Here is a 24,390-nt window from a genome sequence, read left to right as displayed (position 1 = left end):
TGAATTATACTATACTTACAGTAATATCAAAAGATATATGATTTATACTATTGACTTACAGTAATACAGATATGTGAATTATACTATTGACTTACAGTAATATCAAAAGACCCAGAGCCATCATCCTAGACCAGTAGACTGAGGGAGCCCGCGTGTCAGTCTCGTCAGAGGATCAACTCGTGAGCCTGGTCCAATACCGGGCGGTGTGCACGTTCCCCACGGTTGAGCTTCCGAAGAAACTGAGGGCGGAACCTTCCCTTATATACTAATTGAGTGTCCTTACCCAAAATGGCTTACGTGTAAGCAGTGTATACAGAAGTGATCAGTTTCAGCACACACCCTTCCACGGGACGCAGTATTGTTTTTCTTCTACTTGGCCCTCACTGAGATGGTGCCTAGTATCAGAAGACACACAATAACAAGCGTTGCTTGCAATGAAGCCCCTCGAAGTGAAAAACAAGTACATGGCCTTGACTGTATTCCCATAACATTCTGAAACTCTTTATGAGAAGCAAGTTTTTTGCACATTCTTTCGCTATCATCCCAAACATTCCAATCTTTGTAGCTGGTTTTGCACTGAAGCGACCAACCCCCTCTTACTCCTTTATTTCATCCCTTCTCCTGTTACAGAGAAAACCTTTTTTATTACAATCCCACATAGAAGTGGGAAAAGATGAAGAGGGAGAAGAAGAAGAACCATTTGGAATGTCAGTCCAACCATGACAGGGGTTCAAGTGGACTTGATTGATCAGTCTAGCAGCAGGAACATTTACTTGGGAAAAAAAATAAAATTATTACCAATGCATGCTCCCCAACCTTAGCTGACCTGAACAAGCTGAAAATTGCAAACATCTCATTGAATCCACAATGGCTAACATGGTGCACCCTACTTCTCTCTTTACAGAAAGTTATCACAAAACAGAAAGACAAGTGTGATTCCTTAACTACAGTAATACTTCATATAAAAGGAGCACACAACTAAATTGCTATAAAGCTTAGAAAAGCAGGCTCCGAAAAAGTTGATTTTGAGATTGACTAATTTACAGATCACCAAGTCATTTGGGGTAAATATCACACGATCTTGAACAGTAGTGTAAAACTACTAAGCTGTAAAGTAATATAGCTTAAGTAAATTTTCTTTTAAAACAGACACAAGGGGATATGTTTTTGAGGTGGTGGGGAATTTGACAGAGACCTATACAGAAGTATTAATTGAGATACTAAAACAAGAAAAGTCATTTAAATATAAATATTAAAAAAAAACATCTTCGTAATTTGAACACAGTACAATACTCACCAAGTAATCTTTGTACAATCACAGATCCTCTCCACTTCTCACTAACAATCACATGACCTCTGGGGACGGTAGCTCCCAACTGCATAGAAGTGGCATTGGTGTCCGTTCTCATACTGTCCTCCACTTTAGCTCACAGCAATTTGCTGTACAGCAAAAAAACAGATTTTACAAACCATGCTTGTTAAAATGTTAACATAAAGAATACTGTATCGTTTTTAACCCATTAAAACTTAATAACAAAAAAAAAAAAAAACTGCAAGCAAATTTACCATAGGATTGCCAAGCTAAAAAGGACATAAATGCATCGAATAAATACAGCAATAACTTGGTTAACAAATCCTTTCGACAGTGAAGTTCCTTTATAATGAAGTCAGCATAAAACATGCTGAAATGCAGGTGCAAATTTAAGCACCAATTTGTTAGAATGCTGTATTGGTCATTGTCCATCTATGATACTGTATGTACTGCAGGGTACGCAATTTTTATATTTAAAGTTCTTAATTATTTCACGTATTTTGTACATAATTTTGTTTGAAGCAATAAATACATTTGGCTCAGTATATCACAAAAATATAAAGTAATATATTCAGTAACTAATTCAGATTACAGAAGAATGTAAATATTTAGAGAAAAGTAATGCCACAATGCAGAATCATTGGGGTTCTAAACATAGAAGAAGGTGTGCGGGTAGACCAAACTTATCCGAAAACAATTTGTAAATGCTTGTCTTCTGCTAAAGTCCAAATTGTCTTGGTGTGTGGCTACTGGCAAGTCTCCTAAAACAGTAGTTCTCCACCTTTATTTCTTCAAGGTCCTCCAGAGTACCATGTGAATACAGGTGCTGGTCATAAAATTAGAATATCATGACAAAGTTGATTTATTTCAGTAATTCCATTCAAAAAGTGAAACTTGTATATTAGATTCATTCATTACACACAGACTGATGTATTTCAAATGTTTATTTCTTTTAATGTTGATGATTATAACTGACAAATAATGAAAGTCCCAATTCAGTATCTCGGAAAATTAGAATATTGTGAAAAGGTTCAATATTGAAGACACCTGGTGCCACACTCTAATCAGCTAATTAACTCAAAACACCTGCAAAAGCCTTTAAATGGTCTCTCATTCTAGTTCTGTAGGCTACACAATCATGGGGAAGACTGCTGACTTGACAGTTGTCCAAAAGACGACCATTGACACCTTGCACAAGGAGGGCAAGACACAAAAGGTCATTGATAAAGAGGCTGGCTGTTCACAGAACTCTGTGTCCAAGCACATTAATAGAGAGGCGAAGGGAAGGACAAGATGTGGTAGAAAAAAGTGTACAAGCAATAGGGATAACCGCACCCTGGAGAGGATTGTGAAACAAAACCCATTCAAAAATATGGGGGAGATTCACAAAGAGTGGACTGCAGCTGGAGTCAGTGCTTCAAGAACCACCACGCACAGACGTATGCAAGACATGGGTTTCAGCTGTTGCATTCCTTGTGTCAAGCCACTCTTGAACAAGAGACAGCGTCAGAAGAGTCTCACCTGGGCTAAAGACAAAAAGGACTGGACTGCTGCTGAGTGGTCCAAAGTTATGTTCTCTGATGAAAGTAAATTTTGCATTTCCTTTGGAAATCAAGGTCCCAGAGTCTGGAGGAAGAGAGGAGAGGCACAGAATCCACGTTGCGTGAGGTCCAATGTAAAGTTTCCACAGTCAGTGATGGTTTGGGGTGCCATGTCATCTGCTGGTGTTGGTCCATTGTGTTTTCTGAGGTCCAAGGTCAACACAGCCGTCTACCAGGAAGTTTTAGAGCACTTCATGCTTCCTGCTGCTGACGAACTTTATAGAGATGCAGATTTCATTTTCCAACAGGACCTGGCACCTGCACACAGTGCCAAAGCTACCAGTACCTGGTTTAAGGACCATGGTATCCCTGTTCTTGATTGGCCAGCAAACTCGCCTGACCTTAACCCCATAGAAAATCTATGGGGTATTGTGAAGAGGAAGATGCAATACGCCAGACCCAACAATTCAGAAGAGCTGAAGGCCACTATCAGAGCAACATGGGCTATCATAACACCTGAGCAGTGCCACAGACTGATCGACTCCATGCCACGCCGCATTGCTGCAGTAATCCAGGGCAAAGGAGCCCCAACTAAATATTGAGTGCTGTACATGCTCATACTTTTCATGTTCATACCTTTCAGTTGGCCAACAATTCTAAAAATCCTTTTTTTGCATTGGTCTTAATTGATATTCTAATTTTCCGAGATACTGAATTTGGGACTTTCATTAGTTGTCAGTTATTATCATCAACATTAAAAGAAATAAACATTTGAAATACATCAGTCTGTGTGTAATGAATGAATCTAATATACAAGTTTCACTTTTTGAATGGAATTACTGAAATAAATCAACTTTGTCATGATATTCTAATTTTATGACCAGCACCTGTATGTTAGGGACCCCTTACACAGAGGGACCATGATAATTATCATTTCTTTTGCGACAATCTTGGCAAAGGTGCTTGTTTTCAAACTTCCATTTATTAACAAATTAATATTTGCTACTAGTTTTATTACACTGCCTACATTAAGAAGCCATTTCAAAAACAGCCTGTGTGTTTTTATTAAATAAAAGCAATTCTTCACTAGTGCCTGAATTTCTTAATCATACCATAAAACGAGCTGGCATATTTTGGATAAATAATAATATATAATTTCCAAAGTATAGAATTTACCACTGTAGATATTTTTTTGCTACTTAGCTTAACCAGTATTATTTAAATTATGCATACAATGATTAAGTATTTCTGAAAAAAAATAGTCAAGTTAAAAACGCATAGTGCATAATTACTCACTGCAGACATTTCTTTCATAACTTAAATACAGAAGGTACTTCGTTATCCATCTTTGTGGTAGCTCTGTTCACTCTTCTTGCCCCAAGATTAAAACCAGGTCATGTCAAACTATGTCAGATATACTAGGATATACCTCATATTGTGTGCTTCCCTGATGTGGTCATCACCACAGTATGGGCAAGACATTACAAGGTAAACATTGCTAGTGTATAGTGATTTACATTTTGTAGCTGATACTGTAAGTACAGTGTATTTAGAGTATAATGTGAATAAAACAGTGTGCTGCATAACTAATTACAACAGAAATTCAAACAAAAACAGTGCCACAGAGATCAAAAGAAGCAAAACCAAACAGCTCAGTGGTGAAAATAGCAACTGGTCATTCACATTAATACCAACTTTGAAAAAAGTTATTAGCAGCATCCATTGTTCATGAGAACATTCTTTCAAAGTATATATACTGTAGATGACTAGTAAAACATCATCGTAACTATAGCACAACACAGTAAATCATTTTCCTGAACAAATATTAGGGTTCTCCTTTCTATATTACTCATAACACGTTTTCCAGTTACATGAGCACAGTCCCAGTCATTATCACATTTCCCATTTCCCCATCTTTTAACAATCTCATTGCCCAAAGTAAAGATAAACCTCACCTGATAAATTTAAATGGCTCGATTTCAAACCCAAAACCAGCAGTCTACTTGTTGTTACTACTGTTAGCCATAACAACAATTGAAATCATCAGTGGAATCTTCAGTTTTGTCATACACATGAAACATGATGCCATTTGCTTTAGATCTGACACAGACTGACAATATGCACAAGTCCAGCAACACACATGTTTTTTTCAGCTGTGGAATGCTTTAATTCTTTCCCAGTACACATCACAGTACAAATGCACCAATAAACAGCAAAGTACAGCAGTTTCCCTTCTTCTTTCTCTCTCTAAGTCTGTCTTCTGCTTCTTATCCTTCAGCAAGCTTCATCCCTCATCCTCCTGACACTGGCTCCCGGAATGAAGACGGGCGGCTCCATTTATGCTGCAATTAGGTGGTGTACTCCAGGTGGCTCGTTAGCGAGGTCTGGAAGCACTCCCAGGTTTGGTGAAAGCCCTACAAAGTAGAACTCTGAAGCTCACCCTCCCGGCCCCCACAGAACCCAACAGGGCTATACCAAACTCCAACTCCCATGGAACCCTGTGGGAATCCAAAGGATCGCTGCAACCCTGGAGTGCTGCAATCTAGCGCTTCGGGGAAGGCAGTGCCTTGTGTATATCTGCTCCCCTGGTCCTTCTTTAAGAAGGCATTCAACACATACACACATACTTTAAACATTTCACCACATATGCAGTGCTCTTGATCAACACTGTGGGTGAAAACATCATTGAACACAGCCTTAAGGAAATAAACCATTGTTTTTAGTATTTACTGCAAGCAATGAATACATTTTAGTCTTCTTCTACTCATTAATGGGGACATTAAAAATTGGTGTCATTAGTCAGACCCTTATATCCCTCTCAAAAACAAGCTAGGCACAGCAAACATTTGTGAAATAAGGAATGCATTGCATATGTTACGGATCCCATTAGTGGGCCACAGCAACAGACATGATGAAAGTAGCAAATCCCAAAGTGTAGGCGAACTTCGCCACCACCAGAGGATAAGCTGTGTGAACCAGGTCTGGAACTGAACTCCACTGGCCCTCAATGGTGACGTAATCCAGGTCTTTGGCCCTATGGAATAGGTAAAGTGGAGCAGCAATGAGAACACACCGCTTTCAGTTTGTTGTCCAAGTTGCTTCTCTTTATTCACATTCAATAAAGTCATTATAACCCTGCATATATATTTCACTATTTTACATTCACATTCTCAGGTGTGTTCCTAATACCTCTTCATTCCACCAAGAGCCTCAATAAACAAGATCACATACACATACAGTACCGTGCAAAAGTTTTAGGCATGTGTGAAAAAAATGCCGTAAACAAAGAATGCTTTTAAAAATGTGTTAATCATTATTTTCATCAATCAACAAAATGCAGTGAATGAACAAAAGAGAAATCTAAATCAAATCAATATTTGGTGTGACCACCCTTTGCCTTCAAAACAGCATCAATTCTTCTAGGTACACTTGCACACAGCTTTTGAAGGAACTCGAATGGTAGGTTGTTCCAAACATCTTGGAGAACTAACCACAGATCTTCTGTGGATGTAGGCTTCCTCACATCCTTCTGTCTCTTCATGTAATCTCAGACACACTTGATGATGTTGAGATCAGGACTCTGTGGGGGCCATACCATCACTTCCAGGACTTCTTGTTCTTCTTTACGCTGAAGATAGTTCTTAATGACTTTGGCTGTATGTTTGGGGTCGTTGTCCTGCTGCAGAATAAATATGGGGCCAATCATACGCCTCCCTGATGGTATTGCATGATGGATAAGTACCTGCCTGTATTTCTCAGCATTGAGAACACCATTAATCCTGATCAAATCTCCAACTCCATTTGCAGAAATGCAGCCCCAAACGTTCAAGGAACCTCCACCATGCTTCACTGTTGCCTGCAGACACTCATTATTGTACCGCTCTCCAGCCCTTCGACGAACAAACTGCCTTCTGCTACAGCCAAATATTTCAAATTTTGACTCATCAGTCCAGAGCGCCTGCTACCATTTTTCTGCACCCCAGTTCCTATGTTTTCGTGCATACTTGAGTCGCTTGGCCTTGTTTCCATGTCGGAGGTATGGCTTTTTGGCTGCAACTCTTCCATGAAGATCACTTCTGACCAGACTTCTCCAGACAGTAGATGGGTGTACCTGGGTCCCACTGGTTTATGTCAGTTCTGAACTGATGGCACTGCTGGACATCTTCCAGTTTCGAAGGGTAATAAGCTTGATGTGTCTTTCATCTGCTGCACTAAGTTTCCTTGGCCGACCACTGCGTCTACGATCCTCAACGTTGCCCGTTTCTTAGTGCTTCTTCAAAAGAGCTTGAACAGCACATCTTGAAACCCCAGTCTGCTTTGAAATCTTTGTCTGGGAGAGACCTTGCTGATGCAGTATAACTACCTTGTGTCTTGTTGCTGTGCTCAATCTTGCCATGACATGAAACTGTCTTCCACAACCTCACCTTGGTAGCAGAGTTTGGCTGTTCCTCACCCAGTTTTAAGCTTCCTACACAGTTGTTTCTGTTTCAGTTAATGACTGTGTTTCAACCTGTGTGTGACACTGATGATCATTACCACCTGTTTGGTATAATTGGTTGATCATACACCTGACTATAATCCTACAAAATCCCTGACTTTGTGCAAGTGTACCTATAAGAATTAATGCTGGTTTGAAGGCAAAAGGTAGTAGCACCAAATATTGATTTGATTTAGATTTTTCTTTTGTTCACTCACTTTGCATTTTGTAAATTGATAACAATAAACAATCATTATTTATATTTCTGAAAGCATTCTTTGTTTACAGCATTTTTTCACACCTGCCTAAAACTTTTGCACAGTACTGTAGATATGTACATACAGTAAGCAATCCCTAGACACTAGGGTAATATAGAAAAAGATTGCAGAAATACTGTATTTAAATCAAGCTATGTGCTGTATTAAATTATATGCAGAGGCACAACTAATTTTTTCATTATATAACCCTTTTTTTAAAATAACATTTCTAAAGGTATGAAACATTAGCATTAAGCATTAATCAAAAATCTTCAATGCTCTTATCATATTTCAAACACTTTCATAACTACCCGTTTCATACTTATACATGTATAACAACATAATAACCATTCATCACAACATTTCAGCCATTCTATAACGTATTTACACCTAATACAGTTTACAAAATATACATTTAACAAGAGTACCAATTGTTTAGGAGCCGAGCAACTATTAAAAAACCACACTCTTATAATTATAACTACCAATGTAACAACAAGCTGCATGGCAATAACTTGTGGGGAAATTGGAAATTAAGGTTAAAGTTGTCTCACTTCCAGTTAAGACTACAAAATGACATCAAAAGTTCAGAATCAATGTCTCCGTGATGGGACAGTTAACTTTGTGAGCTGGAATGTTAAAGGCCTGAATCACAAATTAAAGAGAAAGAAAGTATTCTCTCACCTAACAGGTCTAAACGCTAAAATAGTATTTTTACAGGAGACCCACTTACTAAGGAAGGATCATTTCCGGCTGCAAAAAGACTGGACTGGTCAAATGTTCCATTCCAGCTTTACAAAGAAAATTAGAGGTGTGGGAATTCTCATACATAGAACAGTCTCATTTGTGGTATCAGATGTAGTATCTGATCCTGAAGGGAGATATGTGATGGTCATGGGCAACTTATTTAACTGTAAAGTGATTTTGATAAATGCTTATGCACCCAGTGTCGATGACAGGGAATTCATGCAAAATGTATTTGCATCCATTCCCAATGTGAACACTCATAAAATTATAATGGCTGGGGACTTTAATTGTGTTTTAAATCCACTCTTAGATAGATGTCATCCCCCCGGTGACAGGAGACCTAACACTGCAAAGATAATTACACGGTTTTTAACTGACCACAACTTATCAGACCCCTGGAGGTTTCTAAACCAAAACTCAAGAACAAATTCCTTCTACTCACCAGTGCATTATTGCTACTCAAGAATTGATTATTTCTTTATAGATAACTAGGGGGCTTCGCCCCCTGCTCACTTCGCTCGCCAACCCCGTGTTTGGTTTTCCAGATACAAACTTTTAAGATTTTTTTTTTTACTTTGAATTGTTGCTATTTCATTAGTTTCACTTTTATTTCAATACTTCTTTAAAAACAATATTTGGAATCTGTAGAGTCCCAACATGCTGAATCTTTTAAATGAGGTCAGCAAGACATGTGTTTAATGACTTTGTACCATAATTCAGGATAGGTTTCTCTGTTTGGAATTTCAGCACAGACAAAACGATCTACATCATCAGCACTTAATAACAGTCGCTCCAAAAAAAATAAAAGGCTTCAAGCTGGAAGGGACACTACAATACTTTCGAATTTTCCTGCTTTCATATTCTTTACCTTTCACTGCATATGTATCGCGCCATCGTTTTTTTTGAGCCTTTAGAATTCCACTGCTTTCATAATCTCTAACCTGCTCTGCATGTGTATAGGGCGAAAGTTTTTGAACGTCTTTATAAAGTTATACTTTGTCTTTTAATTCAGAGCCTGAGTGGACGTGCTTTTTTTTTTAATTCCATTTGTTCCGGACTGATTACAGTAATCCCTCGCTACTTTGCGGTTCACTTTTCGCGGATTCATGACTTAGCGGGTTTTTAAATACAAGTGATTGCCCGCCTATCGCGGAAGTTATGTTCCAGACCCATCAGCAACAGGAGAAAATCCGCGATATAGAAAGACCATATAAATAAACATTTTTATAGTTTAAGCCTTAAAATACCCATCCCACGTGCTTTAAACACATGTAAACTTATAAAACACACTTTGTTAACACATATGATATGTGGATGTCGGGCTAAGGATATGAGTAACATCTCACTATTATAAAACATTTTAACTTCACGCAAGACAAGACAATGAGACAGGAAAATTGGTGATGTACAGGCTTTTAAATTATTGACACGCAGAGCGACAAGCAGCACAAAGTCCACTTCTCCTTAGCGTTCATTCAGCTCCCCACCCCCTTGACAATGCAAAGTGGCAGGAGCGTACTGCGCTTCCGGGGAGGGGGGGTTTGAGCGAAGGTGCGTTTAGCTCTCACACACCCACACACACACACTCCTCCTCCTCCTTCCGAACGCGCAGAGCGACAAGCAGGCATTTTGGCAGAAGCAGCACAAAGTTCATTTCTGCTCAGCGTGAGTTCAGCTGCCCCCCTTCACAAAGCAAGTGCAGACACATTGACGTCTGATCGCTGCGTGCAGTGTGCAGTGTTGGTCTGAGGTGTTTAAGAATGTAGAAAGTGTTTAAGAGCATAGGAAGTGTTTATAAGAGCGTGGAAAAGGTTAACAAGAGAGTGAGAAAGGTTTATAAGAGTGTGGGAAGGGTTTATAAAGCCTTAAAATATGTATAAATAATAAAATAAATATAGGTCGCTACTTCACGGATTTTCACCTATCGCGGGGGGCTCTGGAACGTAACCCCCGCGATAGGTGAGGGATTACTGTATTACTTTCCTTATTTTCTGAATTTGCACCTAGATTATTCTTTTTCTTTTTTGCATTTTTTTCTCTCCAATGCTTTTGAATCTCTTTTCTCCACACTGCACTTTCTTCCTCGCTTAGTCGTCGACGTTTCATCTGTAACGTATTGTCCTTATACACTTTATATGCGCTGAGAGCCTTGGATCTGTGTGTGCTTAAAGCCTTGACACAACTGAGTGTTTTGCTGCCCGTGGTCTTATTTAATATTGGTTGTAAGTAGGGCGTGTCTTGCAAAAATCTCATGTTCTCTGTCCCCGCGAGATGGTCCTGGGTCAATATCTTGGCACAAAGTCTCATGTTTAAGATCCCCGCGAGACGCTCCGTGGCCAACCTCTTTCGTCTTGCAGGTCTTTTAACACTAGAATTACCAGAGCCTACGGAAAAACTTGTAGATCCGGCCCACCTTAAATCGCTTCTTAAATCTGTTCACACCTCTCCGCCAGCACCCTTTGTCCTCTAAATGTGCTGATAAAAGACAAGCTGCCAGCAGCCGGCTATTCCATCCACCCACCGACTTAGAACGTGCGCGAAGTTTTCCCAGCTCATGCCTTGATTGATTATCTGGGAGTGAAGTGGAGTTTTAGAGTGGAAATAATAGATAGTTATTTGGAACACACGCATTTCATGCGTGTTCCGTTTCTACAGTAATCTGTGTAAACACATTGTTAAAACAGAAACTTTTTCATATTTTAGTAATAAATGTTACCAAATGTAGTCGGCATAAACTATAGAATGTGTAAAGCCCGAGTTCCAAAGATCAAATAAACACTTTCACAAAAGCTTCGAGGATGCTACACCAGTTTCCGTGGTGTAGTGCGCTAAGATTTGCTTCTCAGATCACTGCAGCTTTGCCGTGCCTCACAGACCTGAGTTCGATTCCCCGCTAGGGATAAAATGTTGCTTTTTTTTTTTCTTTTTAACCTCAAACGAACATAAAATTTATAAATTGGTATGCACTGTCAGTTAATGAGATCGTTATATTTTCATGTGGGATGCTCCTTTTAAAATATTTTTTTAACAATTGAGACTGCAATTAACATGAACAACTGTCCTTATAACTTATTTTTAAGATCCATAACACACAGACAGACAGAGCACTGCGTAATAGAGAGACAGACAGGCAAAGATATATAAATAAACAGGGAAGGCACATGTACTGAAAGAAAAAAAAGATCAACATGTGCGTTGTTCCTGCAGCACTAAATAAGCTCACGTGCTCTAACATCACCCCTCCCCTCATCTGACTCTCTAAGTAGCATCACAAGTACAGACGTTAACGAAGTGCATGTGTGTACTGTATAATATTAACAAAAAGAGCAGCTAACTACTGAAAACGGCAAATATAGGAGTGAGTGGGGATTGAACCGGACACTCTTGATTGCACTTGGTTTGCGTCTGTACTTGTGAGTGTACTGTATAATATTAACAAAAAGAGCAGCTTACTACTGAAAATGGCAAATATAGGAGTGAGTGGGGATCGAACCGGACACTCTTGATTGCACTTGGTTTGCGTCTGTACTTGTGATGTTACTTAGAGAGTCAGATGGGGGGAGGGGTGATGTTAGAGCACGTGAGCTTATTCAGTGCTGGAGGAACAACGCACATGTTGATCTTTTTTTTCTTTCAGTACATGTGGCTTCCCTGTTTATTTATATATCTCTGCCTGTCTGTCTCTCTACGTGGCACATCCCACATGAGCATCCCACATGAAAATATAGCGATCTCATTAACTGACAGTGCATACCAATTTATAAATTTTATGTCCGTTTGAGGTTAAAAAGAAAAAAGCAACACTTTATCCCCAGCGGGGAATCGAACTCAGGTCTGTGAGGCACTGCAAAGCTGCTGTGTTCTAAGATGCAAATCACGTCTTGTCTCCCTAGTCATTCTCTCCCAGGATTTTTTTTTTTATAATAGAGACATAATTTCTTGCGTATTATTAAATCTTGCTAGTACGATGCTATTGTTATTTCCAATGTGGGATATGGCTGGCCATTCATCCCGGCCAATACCCCCAGACCGCCAGGTGGAACCCTCCCTGTAGTGTGGAAGTGCCCCGAATGCCAGCAGGGAATTATGGACAGTGGACTTTTAATTCACAGCCCTGCTGGATACCATGGGGGCCGCCATAGGACACTGCATGGAGGAGTAAGGAATATTTTCCCTTAGCACTTCCGGGTCATGGACTATAAAAGGACTACGGGAAACCCCAGAAGATGAGCTGAGCTGGGTGGAAGGGTGGCAACGTGTCTGGGAGAGTGGAGGACTGTTTATTGTAGTAGTGTGGAGTAGTGGTGCTTTGTGCACAGCATTATTATAATAAATACAATATTTAGGACTTTTATCTGGTGTCTGACGTTTTGTCCGAGGGTTCAAGGGAGCGAGAGCGCCCCTATCTGTCACAGTTGGCGTAGTCTCGGCAGGATTCTCTGGCCATCGGTTTGGCAGAGGACCTGTATCTAAAAATTTCTATGAACAGAGAACCCCAAGAAGACAACGTAAGACACACAGAAAATTCGGCAAAACTTACCTTTACCAAGACCGTCATGGGTACGAGAAAAGTCAAACGGAGCAACGGCACCAGTGGAGGAACCACACTCATCATGGCCGACGCTTGGGATGAGTTTTGGAGCGGCTACACAGATCGGGAGAAGCCTCCGGATAAACAAGACTTCAATGAGGTATGTGCCGGGGATATCAGTGATGACATTTTTAAAACAGGATTGTTTATTATTGATCATTGTTCATTGGAGTAGTGGTGCTTTGTGCACAGTATTATTATAATAAATTCAATATTTTGGACTTTTATCTGGTGTCTGACGTATTGTCCGAGGGTTCAAGGGAGCGAGAGCGCCCCTATCTGTCACACAACCATGCCCCTGTGATCTTGGACTTAAAATCATTATGCCCAACATACTCACCTTGCAGATGGTGTCTTAACCCACTTCTATTAGCAGATGAGAACTGTACAGAATTTATATCAAAACAAATCAGTTTCTTCCTACAGACATCCTCAGATGTCTCTGCAGGAATACTCTGGGAAACTCTAAAGACCTTCTTAAGAGGACAGATTATTTCATATCTTTCCCATAGAAATAAATTAGAAACCAAGAAGGTATCAGAGCTAACCAGCGAAATTACTAGAATAGATCAAGAACATGCCAGGTGTCCAAGTGAGGCTCTTCATAGGAAAAGGCAGGCTCTGCATTCAGAGCTCAACCTCTTAACAACCAAAGAAACTGAACAACTCATTTTAAAATCAAGACATCATTACTATGAACACGGAAAGAAAGCTAATAAGCTCTTAGCTCAACAAATCCACAACAAAAAAGTTCGCAATGCAATCCCAGCAATCACCAACACGAACGGAGATAAAATCATTGACCATAAAAATATAATGCACACAATTAGAGACTACTAGAAATCCTTATATTCTACTGAGTTTAAAGAAGACAACACACAATCAAATGCATTTCTGGATACATTACAGATACCACAAATAGATACTTTTACTGCAGAGGAACTGGATAAACCTTTGGCGCTATCAGAATTACTAGATGCTATAAAGTCACTTCAGAGCGGGAAAGCAGCAGGCTCTGATGGCTACCCTGTAGAATTTTATAAGAAATTCTCCACTCAGCTAGTTCCCCTCTTATTAGCAACATTTACAGAAGCTAGAGACAATCAAATTCTACCTCAAACTTTTCGCCAAGAATTAATCACCGTCTTTCCTAAACAAAGTAAGGACTTGTTACAATGTGCATCATACAGACCAATTTCACTTCTGAATAATGATGTTAAGATACTCTGCAAAGTCCTAGCTAGAAGGATGGAGAAAGTATTGCCTTCGGTAATATCACAAGATCAAACTGGAGTTATTAAGGGCCGACACTTAGCTTCCAATATTTGACGCCTGTTTAACACTAGAATTACCAGAGCCTACGAAAAAACTTGTAGATCCAGCCCACCTTAAACCAATTCAAACCTCTCCACCAGCGTCTTTTGTCCTGTAAATGTGCCGATAAAGACAAGCAGCCTGCTATTCCATCCCACCACCGACAGAACGTGCACAAACTTCTCCCGTCTCATGCCTTGATTGATTATCTGGGAGTGAAGTGCTGGAGTTTTAGAGTGGAAATAATAGATCGTTATTTGGCGCACATGCATTTCAAGTGTGTTCCGTTATATAGTACACACATACACTTGGTTTGTTTCTGTAACAGTTATTGTACATAAAGTACATTTACTGGACTTGTAAAAGTTACCGTTTTTGTTCTCTCACATTTATTCTCAGTCACGATCATGATACATACTACCGCCCCACCCACATCTGACGGCGTAAGTTTTTATTTGAAACTGGGAATAACTATAGATGTGAGTGGTGTTTTCAGGCAATGGAACTGGACATTCTCTTATCTGGAGGGATAAAAGCTAACACAGAAACGCTGGCGAATCTGCCTTCTTCGTATCTCCCCATCACTTGATTTTTTTTTTTTATTCAGTTTTATTGAATGTTCCTGCTCACGCTGAATTAGTATGCGCCTTATGGTGTATGATGTCAAAAAAACCCCCAAAAAAACAGAGACATAGGTATATATGATATCTGGAATTATTCATTTTATGACCTGTATAGTACATTTCGGAAAATATTGTGGCACGGATACATTATTCATATTCATTCGCATAACATCTTGCGGTTTGTAATCAGTGACCGTGTGTCCCCCCCCCAATCTTGCCAGTTCCCACATGTTGCTGTATGCTGTTTCTTTTGTACTCCAGGACATGCAGAGGAAAGAATAGTACAGACAGGTCAGTTCAGCACTATATGCAATCATCAAATTCAAATGCTCACAGTTCACACACACGCAAGGACAGTCCTTGCTGGGGAAAGCGGCTGTCTGGAACAGAAGCTTGTCGATGTTGCATCCTCTTTTTCTTTTTCCATCGCCTTTTCTAGTAAGATGAGATGATGAAGTTCCTCTGCAAGCTGAGCAATGAACACTCTTCTTTTCTCAGTGGCCCCCGTGCATGCCTTGCAGAGTACATGTGCATTGATCACCGCCAGCATGTTGTTGCACACAGCAACTGGCCACCTGCATGTTCTTGCGCGCAGTGAATACGCTCACACCTTCTGGTACACAATGTCAACGCAGCACGGAGAAAAAAAGAAAGAGACCAATATATGGGACATTGGGTATACATTTACTGTACTTGTAAAAGTTGATTTTTTTCAGTTTTATTCTCTCAATCACGATCATGCTGTACCACCCCAACAGCAGGTCATCCCGCTGGGGGGGAGTCCCAAGAGTTTAGAAACCATTCTTCCAAACCACGTTATGATATTCTGTATAGAACTCTGGTGTACACATTTGACTAATATATTTAGCTCACTATCTCAAACCTTGATTTGCATCAACTTTTTGAAACCTTCTTTATATATGAGGGTCATTTGAGAAGTATGGTTAAAAAAACGGAAAGTTAATTATTTTTGGAAAAAATCGCTTCAAACACCTGTAGAATGTAAACAGCGTGTAACTTTTGGCTGAAATTTGGCCCAACCTAGGTTGAAGAGTGACACTTGCTATCTGTGACCTCACCCAAATGAATTATGGTGACATCTTATAGAAATTTACCAAACTTATCAAATTACACTCTTAACCGGTTATATGATTATTGCTACTTAATTGTACTTTATATCCCTCCAATGTTTGATCTTTCTGTTATACAGTTTGCCAGCCAAAAATTATGTCTTGACCAGCAACTCTTTACCAAGAAGTAACTTAGAATGAAAGAAGTAATAACCAAAAATAGTTCCATTGAAAGGTGTCATCCCAGGAGAGTGAACCCCAACCCAGAAACCAAATGGAGAAACCCCCCCTACACCACCACCTGCTTATCCCACCCTTCCCATGGACCTCTCAGTAATTTTAGCTTGTTCTTTCTTCAGTATATTTATGTCCGCTTGCAAGTCTGTATAGGTTCTCTGAATAGACAGGTTCAACTTCTCAGTCTGCTCAAGAACATTCTGTTTCAGCTTCTCCACAAACTGCCCCATCACAGAGTCTTCCCTCGCCTGGAGCAAAGTCCCAGCACAAAAAAAAAGAAGCAGCACTCCTCATTTGGCAAAGAAAGCAGGCAATTGGTGGAATTTTCCAAGCAGTCTGAGATACCAAAGTAAGCATCTGCAAAAAAGCATTTGACATGAAGCAGCTCCATAAGTTGTACAGCATGGATCATATTGGCGTCATGGATCATATTAGCGTCATTATTAGACACAATGGCCGGTTCTTTTTCTTTTATGTTCCACTCATCCAATGCCTCTGTCAACAAGCATCTACTCTAGATCCTCTATTGTTTGAAAGAGTGGTTAGTGTATTTATCTGACCACTGAGAAAGTACAGGTAATTTTATGGTGCAACTTAATAAACAAGTGTGTTTTGCAAAGCACCTCCCACCTTGTCAGCTCATAATTATGCCTTAAAACAAACATTTTAGGGAACTTTGCTTAGCAGTGCTCATTTCGCCATGTTAGGTATGTGAATGTGCTTGGATACCTTCTTCATACGCAGTAATGTTTTATCTTCAGAAGCTGTATTGTTTGAACTGTCACCCTGAGTAAAACCAAACCATTTGCAAACAGCAGAGCTAACCCCATATGTGTTCTAAATCCTTGCTTCATTTTTTTTCCCCTCGCACTCATCAACACCAGGCAATGTAGACAGAGTTGCGCTTAAAAAGAGTGGAGAATTTGTGGCTTTTATTTAACATTCAGAAGTAGTAGAAAATTAAAATTACTAAACATTGCAATATTGCCTTCTACATATTAATTTTTCATAAATACTGAATCAAACGTTCAATCTATCACCTAACCCTTGTCTAAACCCATCTTGAGTTAATAAACAGTTTGATTGTGGAATCAACTTAAGTGTCAACAGCATAATGAGGGATATTCAAGTGAGCTCGGCTAAGTTTTGATTTTATAAGCACGCTTCATGGAATACCCCTAAACCGCTGCCAAGGCATTTTTGCATAATGGGTAAATGTAAGAAAATAAATGTGTTTTTAAATGTTGACTCTGTTGTAACTGATGCTGAAATAATAGCATCATATCTGTCAATAATAGACAATTTCTTGTTTTTATATGACTGTTGTAACTCCTTGCAGCATTGGAACCATGAACACTACTACTTTGAATGTCCTGGTTAAGTGTGATTTCACAAATATATATTTAATCCCACTTAATAACTAAATCCATGGACTGTGGAAAGCATCAAGATGAGGTGGTATTTGGATGATTGTGGCTCCCAAACACCGATGATGGTCTCTGTATTGTTACAGGAGACAGCACCAGTGGCAACACTCAATGTTTGTTCTGCTTTGCAGGGTAGCTGTTAGTTATTCAAAAAATGTTAAAACTGCCTCTTGAATATTCATGTTAATAGTTATAAGGAAGCAGAAACAGAATTATATGTCGGTGGGTAAGTAAGACCTCTGACTCTGAAGTAAAGTTTGGCAGCTATATAGTTTTCAGTTCAAACATCAAAGACGAGAACAGTACACTAATATTTAAGAAAATGCTATGGTCTGTGTGCGTGTCTGGTCTCTATGAGCAACCTGATTAGTCAGTATGGCTTTAGTGACACGATCAAAAAATGGAAGTGTGTGTGAGAGTAATATAAGAAGGACTAAAAGCTTAGGAGGCACACAGAGTTGACTTCAAAGATGGGAATTAAAAAAGGGGACAAGAGCTGAGCAAGGCTCTGAGAAGCAGGATTTACAGAAACGTGCTGAAGATAGAGAGCACTGGAGAGAGGTTCAGACACACAAGGATACAAAGCAAGGACAACTCAAGGTACACGTATGACAACAGATATTAAATACTTTAAAAATTATTATATTACCTTTCTTCAGCAGGTAATGTGAACAGTATTGTTAAAAAGATTATTTTATGCTTTCAGGGCGGATGTCAACTTTTGTTGAAATTCAGGGGTAGAGGACAGTAATCAACTGTAAACTGCGACAAAATTTGCTGTTATGTTTTAGTTTGACTCTCTTTCCTAGAAGGAAAGTTAGCTTTCTTGATTTAACTTCGATTCCCTGTGCATGCATGAGTAGCAAAAAAGAAACAAACTCTAAAATGGCATCAACATTTGGTGAGAGACCAAAGCGAATGCACAGGGCCAAAGACTCAGAGGACACTGTTTTGCGTATTATTGCTGAATTGGACTGGATTGAATTGCACCAGCATTATGTGATTAGTTCCCAGCTGTGGGCCTGAACACATTCATGTAGCTGATGCGCCTACAGAAATATTCGCCGGGGAGGACCACCATTTACAATGATAAGAAGTACAAACCAGATTGTGTTGCACTGTGACTGCAACCACTGCGCAAAGACAGCTAGGCAGTCGGCCCGCCACGCATTCCAGGTGGCAACTGAACCACCACTACTGCTGCCTGAGATGCTGAACAGGTGCCTACAGCAGCCACAACACACAGCAACAGACATTTTTATGTTGATTCTTGTGTGAAAACACTACTTTGTGTAATTTTAAGAAAACCAAGTTTTCTGGGAAAAATATTCGGCCCTCTAAGTTAAAGTTGATTCAAAATTGGTGCAAGTCACGCAGCTGTACTGGCATCAAAGCCTATAATTATAACTGCCTAACCATAAAATAAACTTCAACAGATGTCTACCATCAAGAGACAATAAAATTTAGTAATGTCATCCTTAGTCACGCTCTTTCTACCATATTTTGAACAACTCAGCATGCACAACAAAAAAAATTTCATGTTTCTTTCTGCTTTGTTATGGGTATTTTCTAGTGCACTTTGTAGCGATAAACAGGTGCACAATGGCATATAAGATTTTGCTTTGATTTGAAAAAACAAACAATAGTGTCATCAGATTCAAAGTTATTATAATGTGTGCGCAATGCGATGACATTGTTTGTTTGACAAAACAATGACCTTTAGTGCCATTGTCCTTGTTTGGTGGCCTGAATCTTAATTCATTATAACATCACAAAACAGTAGGTAGTGGTGAACAAAACTGCTGAGTTTGATTTTGCACACAGTTTTACAAAATTGATTCTAAATTTCATCCTGCATGTAATTTCACAACCACAAAACTCATTAAAGAGGGTGTTCTGGACCTTTACATTTTTGGGAAGAGTGAAAGTAAGAAACATTGCTGATTAACCCCTTATGCACTAAGAGGTTTTTGGCATTATTTGGTCTAAACTACTAACCCCAAAGTCCATCCATCCATCCATTGTCTCCCGCTTATCCGAGGTCGGGTCGCGGGGGCAGCAGCTTGAGCAGAGATGCCCAGACTTCCCTCTCCCCGGCCACTTCTTCTAGCTCTTCCGGGAGAATCCCAAGGCGTTCCCAGGCCAGTCGAGAGACATAGTCCCTCCAGCGTGTCCTGGGTCTTCCCCGGGGCCTCCTCCCGGTTGGACGTGCCCGGAACACCTCACCAGGGAGGCGTCCAGGAGGCATCCTGATCAGATGCCCGAGCCACCTCATCTGACTCCTCTCGATGCGGAGGAGCAGCGGCTCTACTCTGAGCCCCTCCCGGATGACTGAGCTTCTCACCCTATCTTTAAGGGAAAGCCCAGACACCCTGCGGAGGAAACTCATTTCAGCCGCTTGTATTCGCGATCTCGTTCTTTCGGTCACTACCCATAGCTCATGACCATAGGTGAGGGTAGGAACATAGATCGACTGGTAAATTGAGAGCTTCGCCTTGCGGCTCAGCTCCTTTTTCACCACGACAGACCGATGCAATGCCCGCATTACTGCGGATGCCGCACCGATCCGCCTGTCGATCTCACGCTCCATTCTTCCCTCACTCGTGAACAAGACCCCGAGATACTTGAACTCCTCCACTTGGGGCAGGATCTCGCTACCAACCCTGAGAGGGCACTCCACCCTTTTCCGGCTGAGGACCATGGTCTCGGATTTGGAGGTGCTGATTCTCATCCCAGCCGCTTCACACTCGGCTGCGAACCGATCCAGAGAGAGCTGAAGATCACGGCCTGATGAAGCAAACAGGACAACATCATCTGCAAAAAGCAGTGACCCAATCCTGAGCCCACCAAACCGGACCCCCTCAACACCCTGGCTGCGCCTAGAAATTCTGTCCATAAAAGTTATGAACAGAATCGGTGACAAAGGGCAGCCCTGGCGGAGTCCAACTCTCACTGGAAACGGGTTCGACTTACTGCCGGCAATGCGGACCAAGCTCTGGCACCGATCGTACAGGGACTGAACAGCCTTTATCAGGGGGGCCGGTACCCCATACTCTCGGAGTACCCCCCACAGGATTCCCCGAGGGACACGGTCGAATGCCTTTTCTAAGTCCACAAAACACATGTAGACTGGTTGGGCAAACTCCCATGCACCCTCCAGGACCCTGCTAAGGGTATAGAGCTGGTCCACTGTTCCGCGACCAGGACGAAAACCACACTGTTCCTCCTGAATCCGAGGCTCGACTATCCGACGGACCCTCCTCTCCAGGACCCCTGAATAGACTTTTCCAGGGAGGCTGAGGAGTGTGATCCCTCTGTAGTTGGAACACACCCTCCGATCCCCCTTCTTAAAGAGGGGGACCACCACCCCGGTCTGCCAATCCAGAGGCACTGTCCCTGATGTCCATGCGATGTTGCAGAGGCGTGTCAGCCAAGACAGTCCTACAACATCCAGAGCCTTGAGGAACTCCGGGCGTATCTCATACACCCCCGGGGCCCTGCCACCAAGGAGTTTTTTGACCACCTCGGTGACCTCAGTCCCAGAGATGGGGGAGCCCACCTCTGAGTCCCCAGGCTCTGCTTCCTCATTGGAAGGCATGTTAATGGGATTGAGGAGGTCTTCGAAGTATTCCCCCCACCGACCCACAACGTCCCGAGTCGAGGTCAGCAGCGCACCATCCCCACCATATACAGTGTTGACACTGCACTGCTTCCCCTTCCTGAGACGCCGGATGGTGGACCAGAATCTCCTCGAAGCCGTCCGAAAGTCATTCTCCATGGCCTCCCCAAACTCCTCCCACGCTCGAGTTTTTGCCTCAGCAACCACCAAAGCCGCATTCCGCTTGGCCTGCCGGTACCTATCAGTTGCCTCCGGGGTCCCACAGGACAAAAGGGTCCTGTAGGACTCCTTCTTCAGCTTGACGGCATCCTTCACCACCGGTGTCCACCAGCGGGTTCGGGGATTGCCGCCACGACAGGCACCGACCACCTTACGGCCACAGCTCCGGTCAGCTGCCTCAACAATAGAGGCACGGAACATGGCCCATTCGGACTCAATGTCCCCCACCTCCCTCGGGATGTGGTCGAAGTTCTGCCGGAGGTGGGAGTTGAAGCTACTTCTGACAGGGGGCTCTGCCAGACGTTCCCAGCAGACCCTCACAACACGTTTGGGCCTACCACGCCTGACCGGCATCCTCCCCCACCATCGAAGCCAACTCACCACCAGGTGGTGATCAGTTGACAGCTCTGCCCCTCTCTTCACCCGAGTGTCCAAGACATGTGGCCGCAAGTCCGACGACACGACCACAAAGTCGATCATCGAACTGAGGCCTAGGGTGTCCTGGTGCCAAGTGCACATATGAACACCCCTATGCTTGAACATGGTGTTCGTTATGGACAATCCGTGACGAGCACAGAAGTCCAATAACAAAACACCGCTCGGGTTCAGATCAGGGGGGCCATTCCTCCCAATCACGCCCTTCCAGGTCTCACTGTCATTGCCCACGTGAGCATTGAAGTCTCCCAGCAGAACGAGGGAGTCCCCAGAAGGTATGCCCTCTAGCACCCCCTCCAGGGACTCCAAAAAGGGTGGGTACTCCGAACTGCTGTTCGGTGCATACGCACAAACAACAGTTAGGACCCGTCCCCCCACCCGAAGGCGAAGGGAGGCTACCCTCTCGTCCACCGGGGTAAACCCCAATGTACAGGCTCCAAGTTGGGGGGCAATAAGTATACCCACACCTGCTCGGCGCCTCTCACCGGGGGCAACTCCAGAGTGGTAGAGAGTCCAGCCCCTCTCAAGGAGATTGGTTCCAGAGTCCAAGCTGTGCGTCGAGGTGAGTCCGACTATATCTAGCCGGAACCTCTCAACTTCGCGCACTAGCTCAGGCTCCTTTCCCTTCAGAGAGGTGACATTCCACGTCCCAAGAGCCAGTTTCTGTAGCCGAGGATCGGACCGCCAAGGTCCCCGCCTTCGGCCACCACCCAACTCACACTGCACCCGACCTCCTTGGCCCCTCCCATAGGTGGTGAGCCCATGGGAAGGGGGACCCACGTTGCCTCTTCGGGCTGTGCCCGGCCGAGCCCCATGGGTGCAGGCCCGGCCACCAGGCGCTCGCCATCGAGCCCCACCTCCAGGCCTGGCTCCAGAGTGGGGCCCCGGTGACCCGCGTCCGGGGAAGGGAAAACGCCGTCCAAAATTGTTTTTCTTCATAGGAGGTTTGTTTAACCGCTCTTTGTCTCATCCCTCACCTAGGACCAGTTTGCCTTGGGTGGCCCTACCAGGGGCATAAAGCCCCGGACAACAGAGCTCCTAGGATCATTGGGACACGCAAACCCCTCCACCACGATAAGGTGACGGTTAAAGGAGGGGTAACCCGAAAGTACTTCCTTTATATAAAAACTGCAAATGGCTGAAGAACAGGGAGTACAACACTTCATATTTTTAAAAGAAAAGTATTCACATTATTAAAAATCTTTTCTTACACCAATATCACCTAAATGAAACACAAAAAAATGTGGGTGCTATTTGGATTTCTCATCACAAAATTTGATTTTACAGTACATAAAAAATTTTATGATGCATACCACCAGAATCAACTTTCTTTTCTGCCCCAGTCTGTCAGATATCATTGTGCCAAATTTAGATAGATAGATAGATAGATAGATAGATAGATAGATAGTATAGAATTTTAGTCAAATATTTTTAATCAATGCATAATTATTTTTAAAATTTAATACAACCATATACTCACATGAAGTTATAACAATGGCTTATTTCTTGCTGTTGTTTTTTTCTTGCATTTCACATCAAGAATAAATTAAGTGTATAGATACTATCACACAAATGCACATGTAAGGCAGCTAAAGCTGTCAAAAGAAGGACATTTCCAATCAGACCGGGGGTGGCAGAGTACATTAATCCTTTCTCTTATCCTCCCGCAGACCAAATGTGGGAGATTCCACCTCAGAAAATTTCACTTCCAGTTCCACCCTCCAAGAAGTCGTAACCAGATGACCTAATTTCAGGTTTTGATCCCAAGATGCCTCCTTTTCCTGCAGTTCCACTATATATCCACCATGTTTACTAACCTGGGCAGTTCTGTTTTGGACTCTTGTCTGTAAAGACCATTTTCTCAACCACTTTTCATATTTTGGCTGCCAATTTTCAAGTATACAGGAGGCTGCTCCAAACCTCTCTGTGTGTCAAGCTTGATTATTTACAATTGGCGTAGTTGGCAGGATGATGGACTCCTTGAAGAACCAGGAGCAGGACCTTGGTGAAGCATTGATACACCACCCCGAAGAATTTCACCCCTTACAGGTCCAGGTGGGAGAGCACTGCACTCGAGTAGCTGGGTATGGGTCCTCTGTGAGGGGTCAGGGGAATCTAATGCCAGTTTCAACTCGTAGACCCAGCTTAAGGTTAGGACAACATGAATGAGGCTTAATAAAGTATCTATCTATCTATTATACCCTTCAGAGAGGAGAGGCTGCTTGCCCAAACCCCACAGAGGCAGTGACCTATGCAAAAGGTGGGGTAGCCTTGGGCTGGCAGGCCAGGAAAGTCTTAAAATGGGCATTCAACCCAGAACAACCAACCTCCCCCCAGGCCTTCTGTCTTTGGAGCAAAATCGGGTGCTAGCTACGGCCAGACCTAAATAACACCCATCAAATAGTGGAGCAGGTTTCCTGCTTCCTTTTGTTAACACGAGAATTACCAAAGCTTACGAGAAAATTCATAAATCTGGTCCACCTTAAATCCACTTGCACCTCTCCATTCAGCATCTTTTGTC

General features: G+C 42.1%; 2 protein-coding genes across 10 annotated transcripts in view; both read right to left on the bottom strand.

Moving 5' to 3' along the window:
* Positions 1-24,390, bottom strand: part of LOC114657616 (uncharacterized) — a 708,025-nt gene that overhangs the window by 270,853 nt on the left and 412,782 nt on the right. The window lies entirely within an intron of this gene.
* faap24 (FA core complex associated protein 24) overlaps positions 1-24,390 on the bottom strand; it is a 225,031-nt gene that overhangs the window by 164,094 nt on the left and 36,547 nt on the right. Inside the window, exon 2 of the mRNA XM_051931563.1 lies at positions 1,298-1,440. Within this exon, the coding sequence (XP_051787523.1) occupies positions 1,298-1,409 (112 nt within the window). The 5' untranslated portion in view covers positions 1,410-1,440. The remainder of the gene's footprint in view (positions 1-1,297; positions 1,441-24,390) is intronic.

Source organism: Erpetoichthys calabaricus, chromosome 9, assembly GCF_900747795.2.
Source record: "Erpetoichthys calabaricus chromosome 9, fErpCal1.3, whole genome shotgun sequence".
Lineage (NCBI taxonomy): Eukaryota > Metazoa > Chordata > Cladistia > Polypteriformes > Polypteridae > Erpetoichthys > Erpetoichthys calabaricus.
This window is presented reverse-complemented; position numbering and strand designations above follow the sequence as displayed.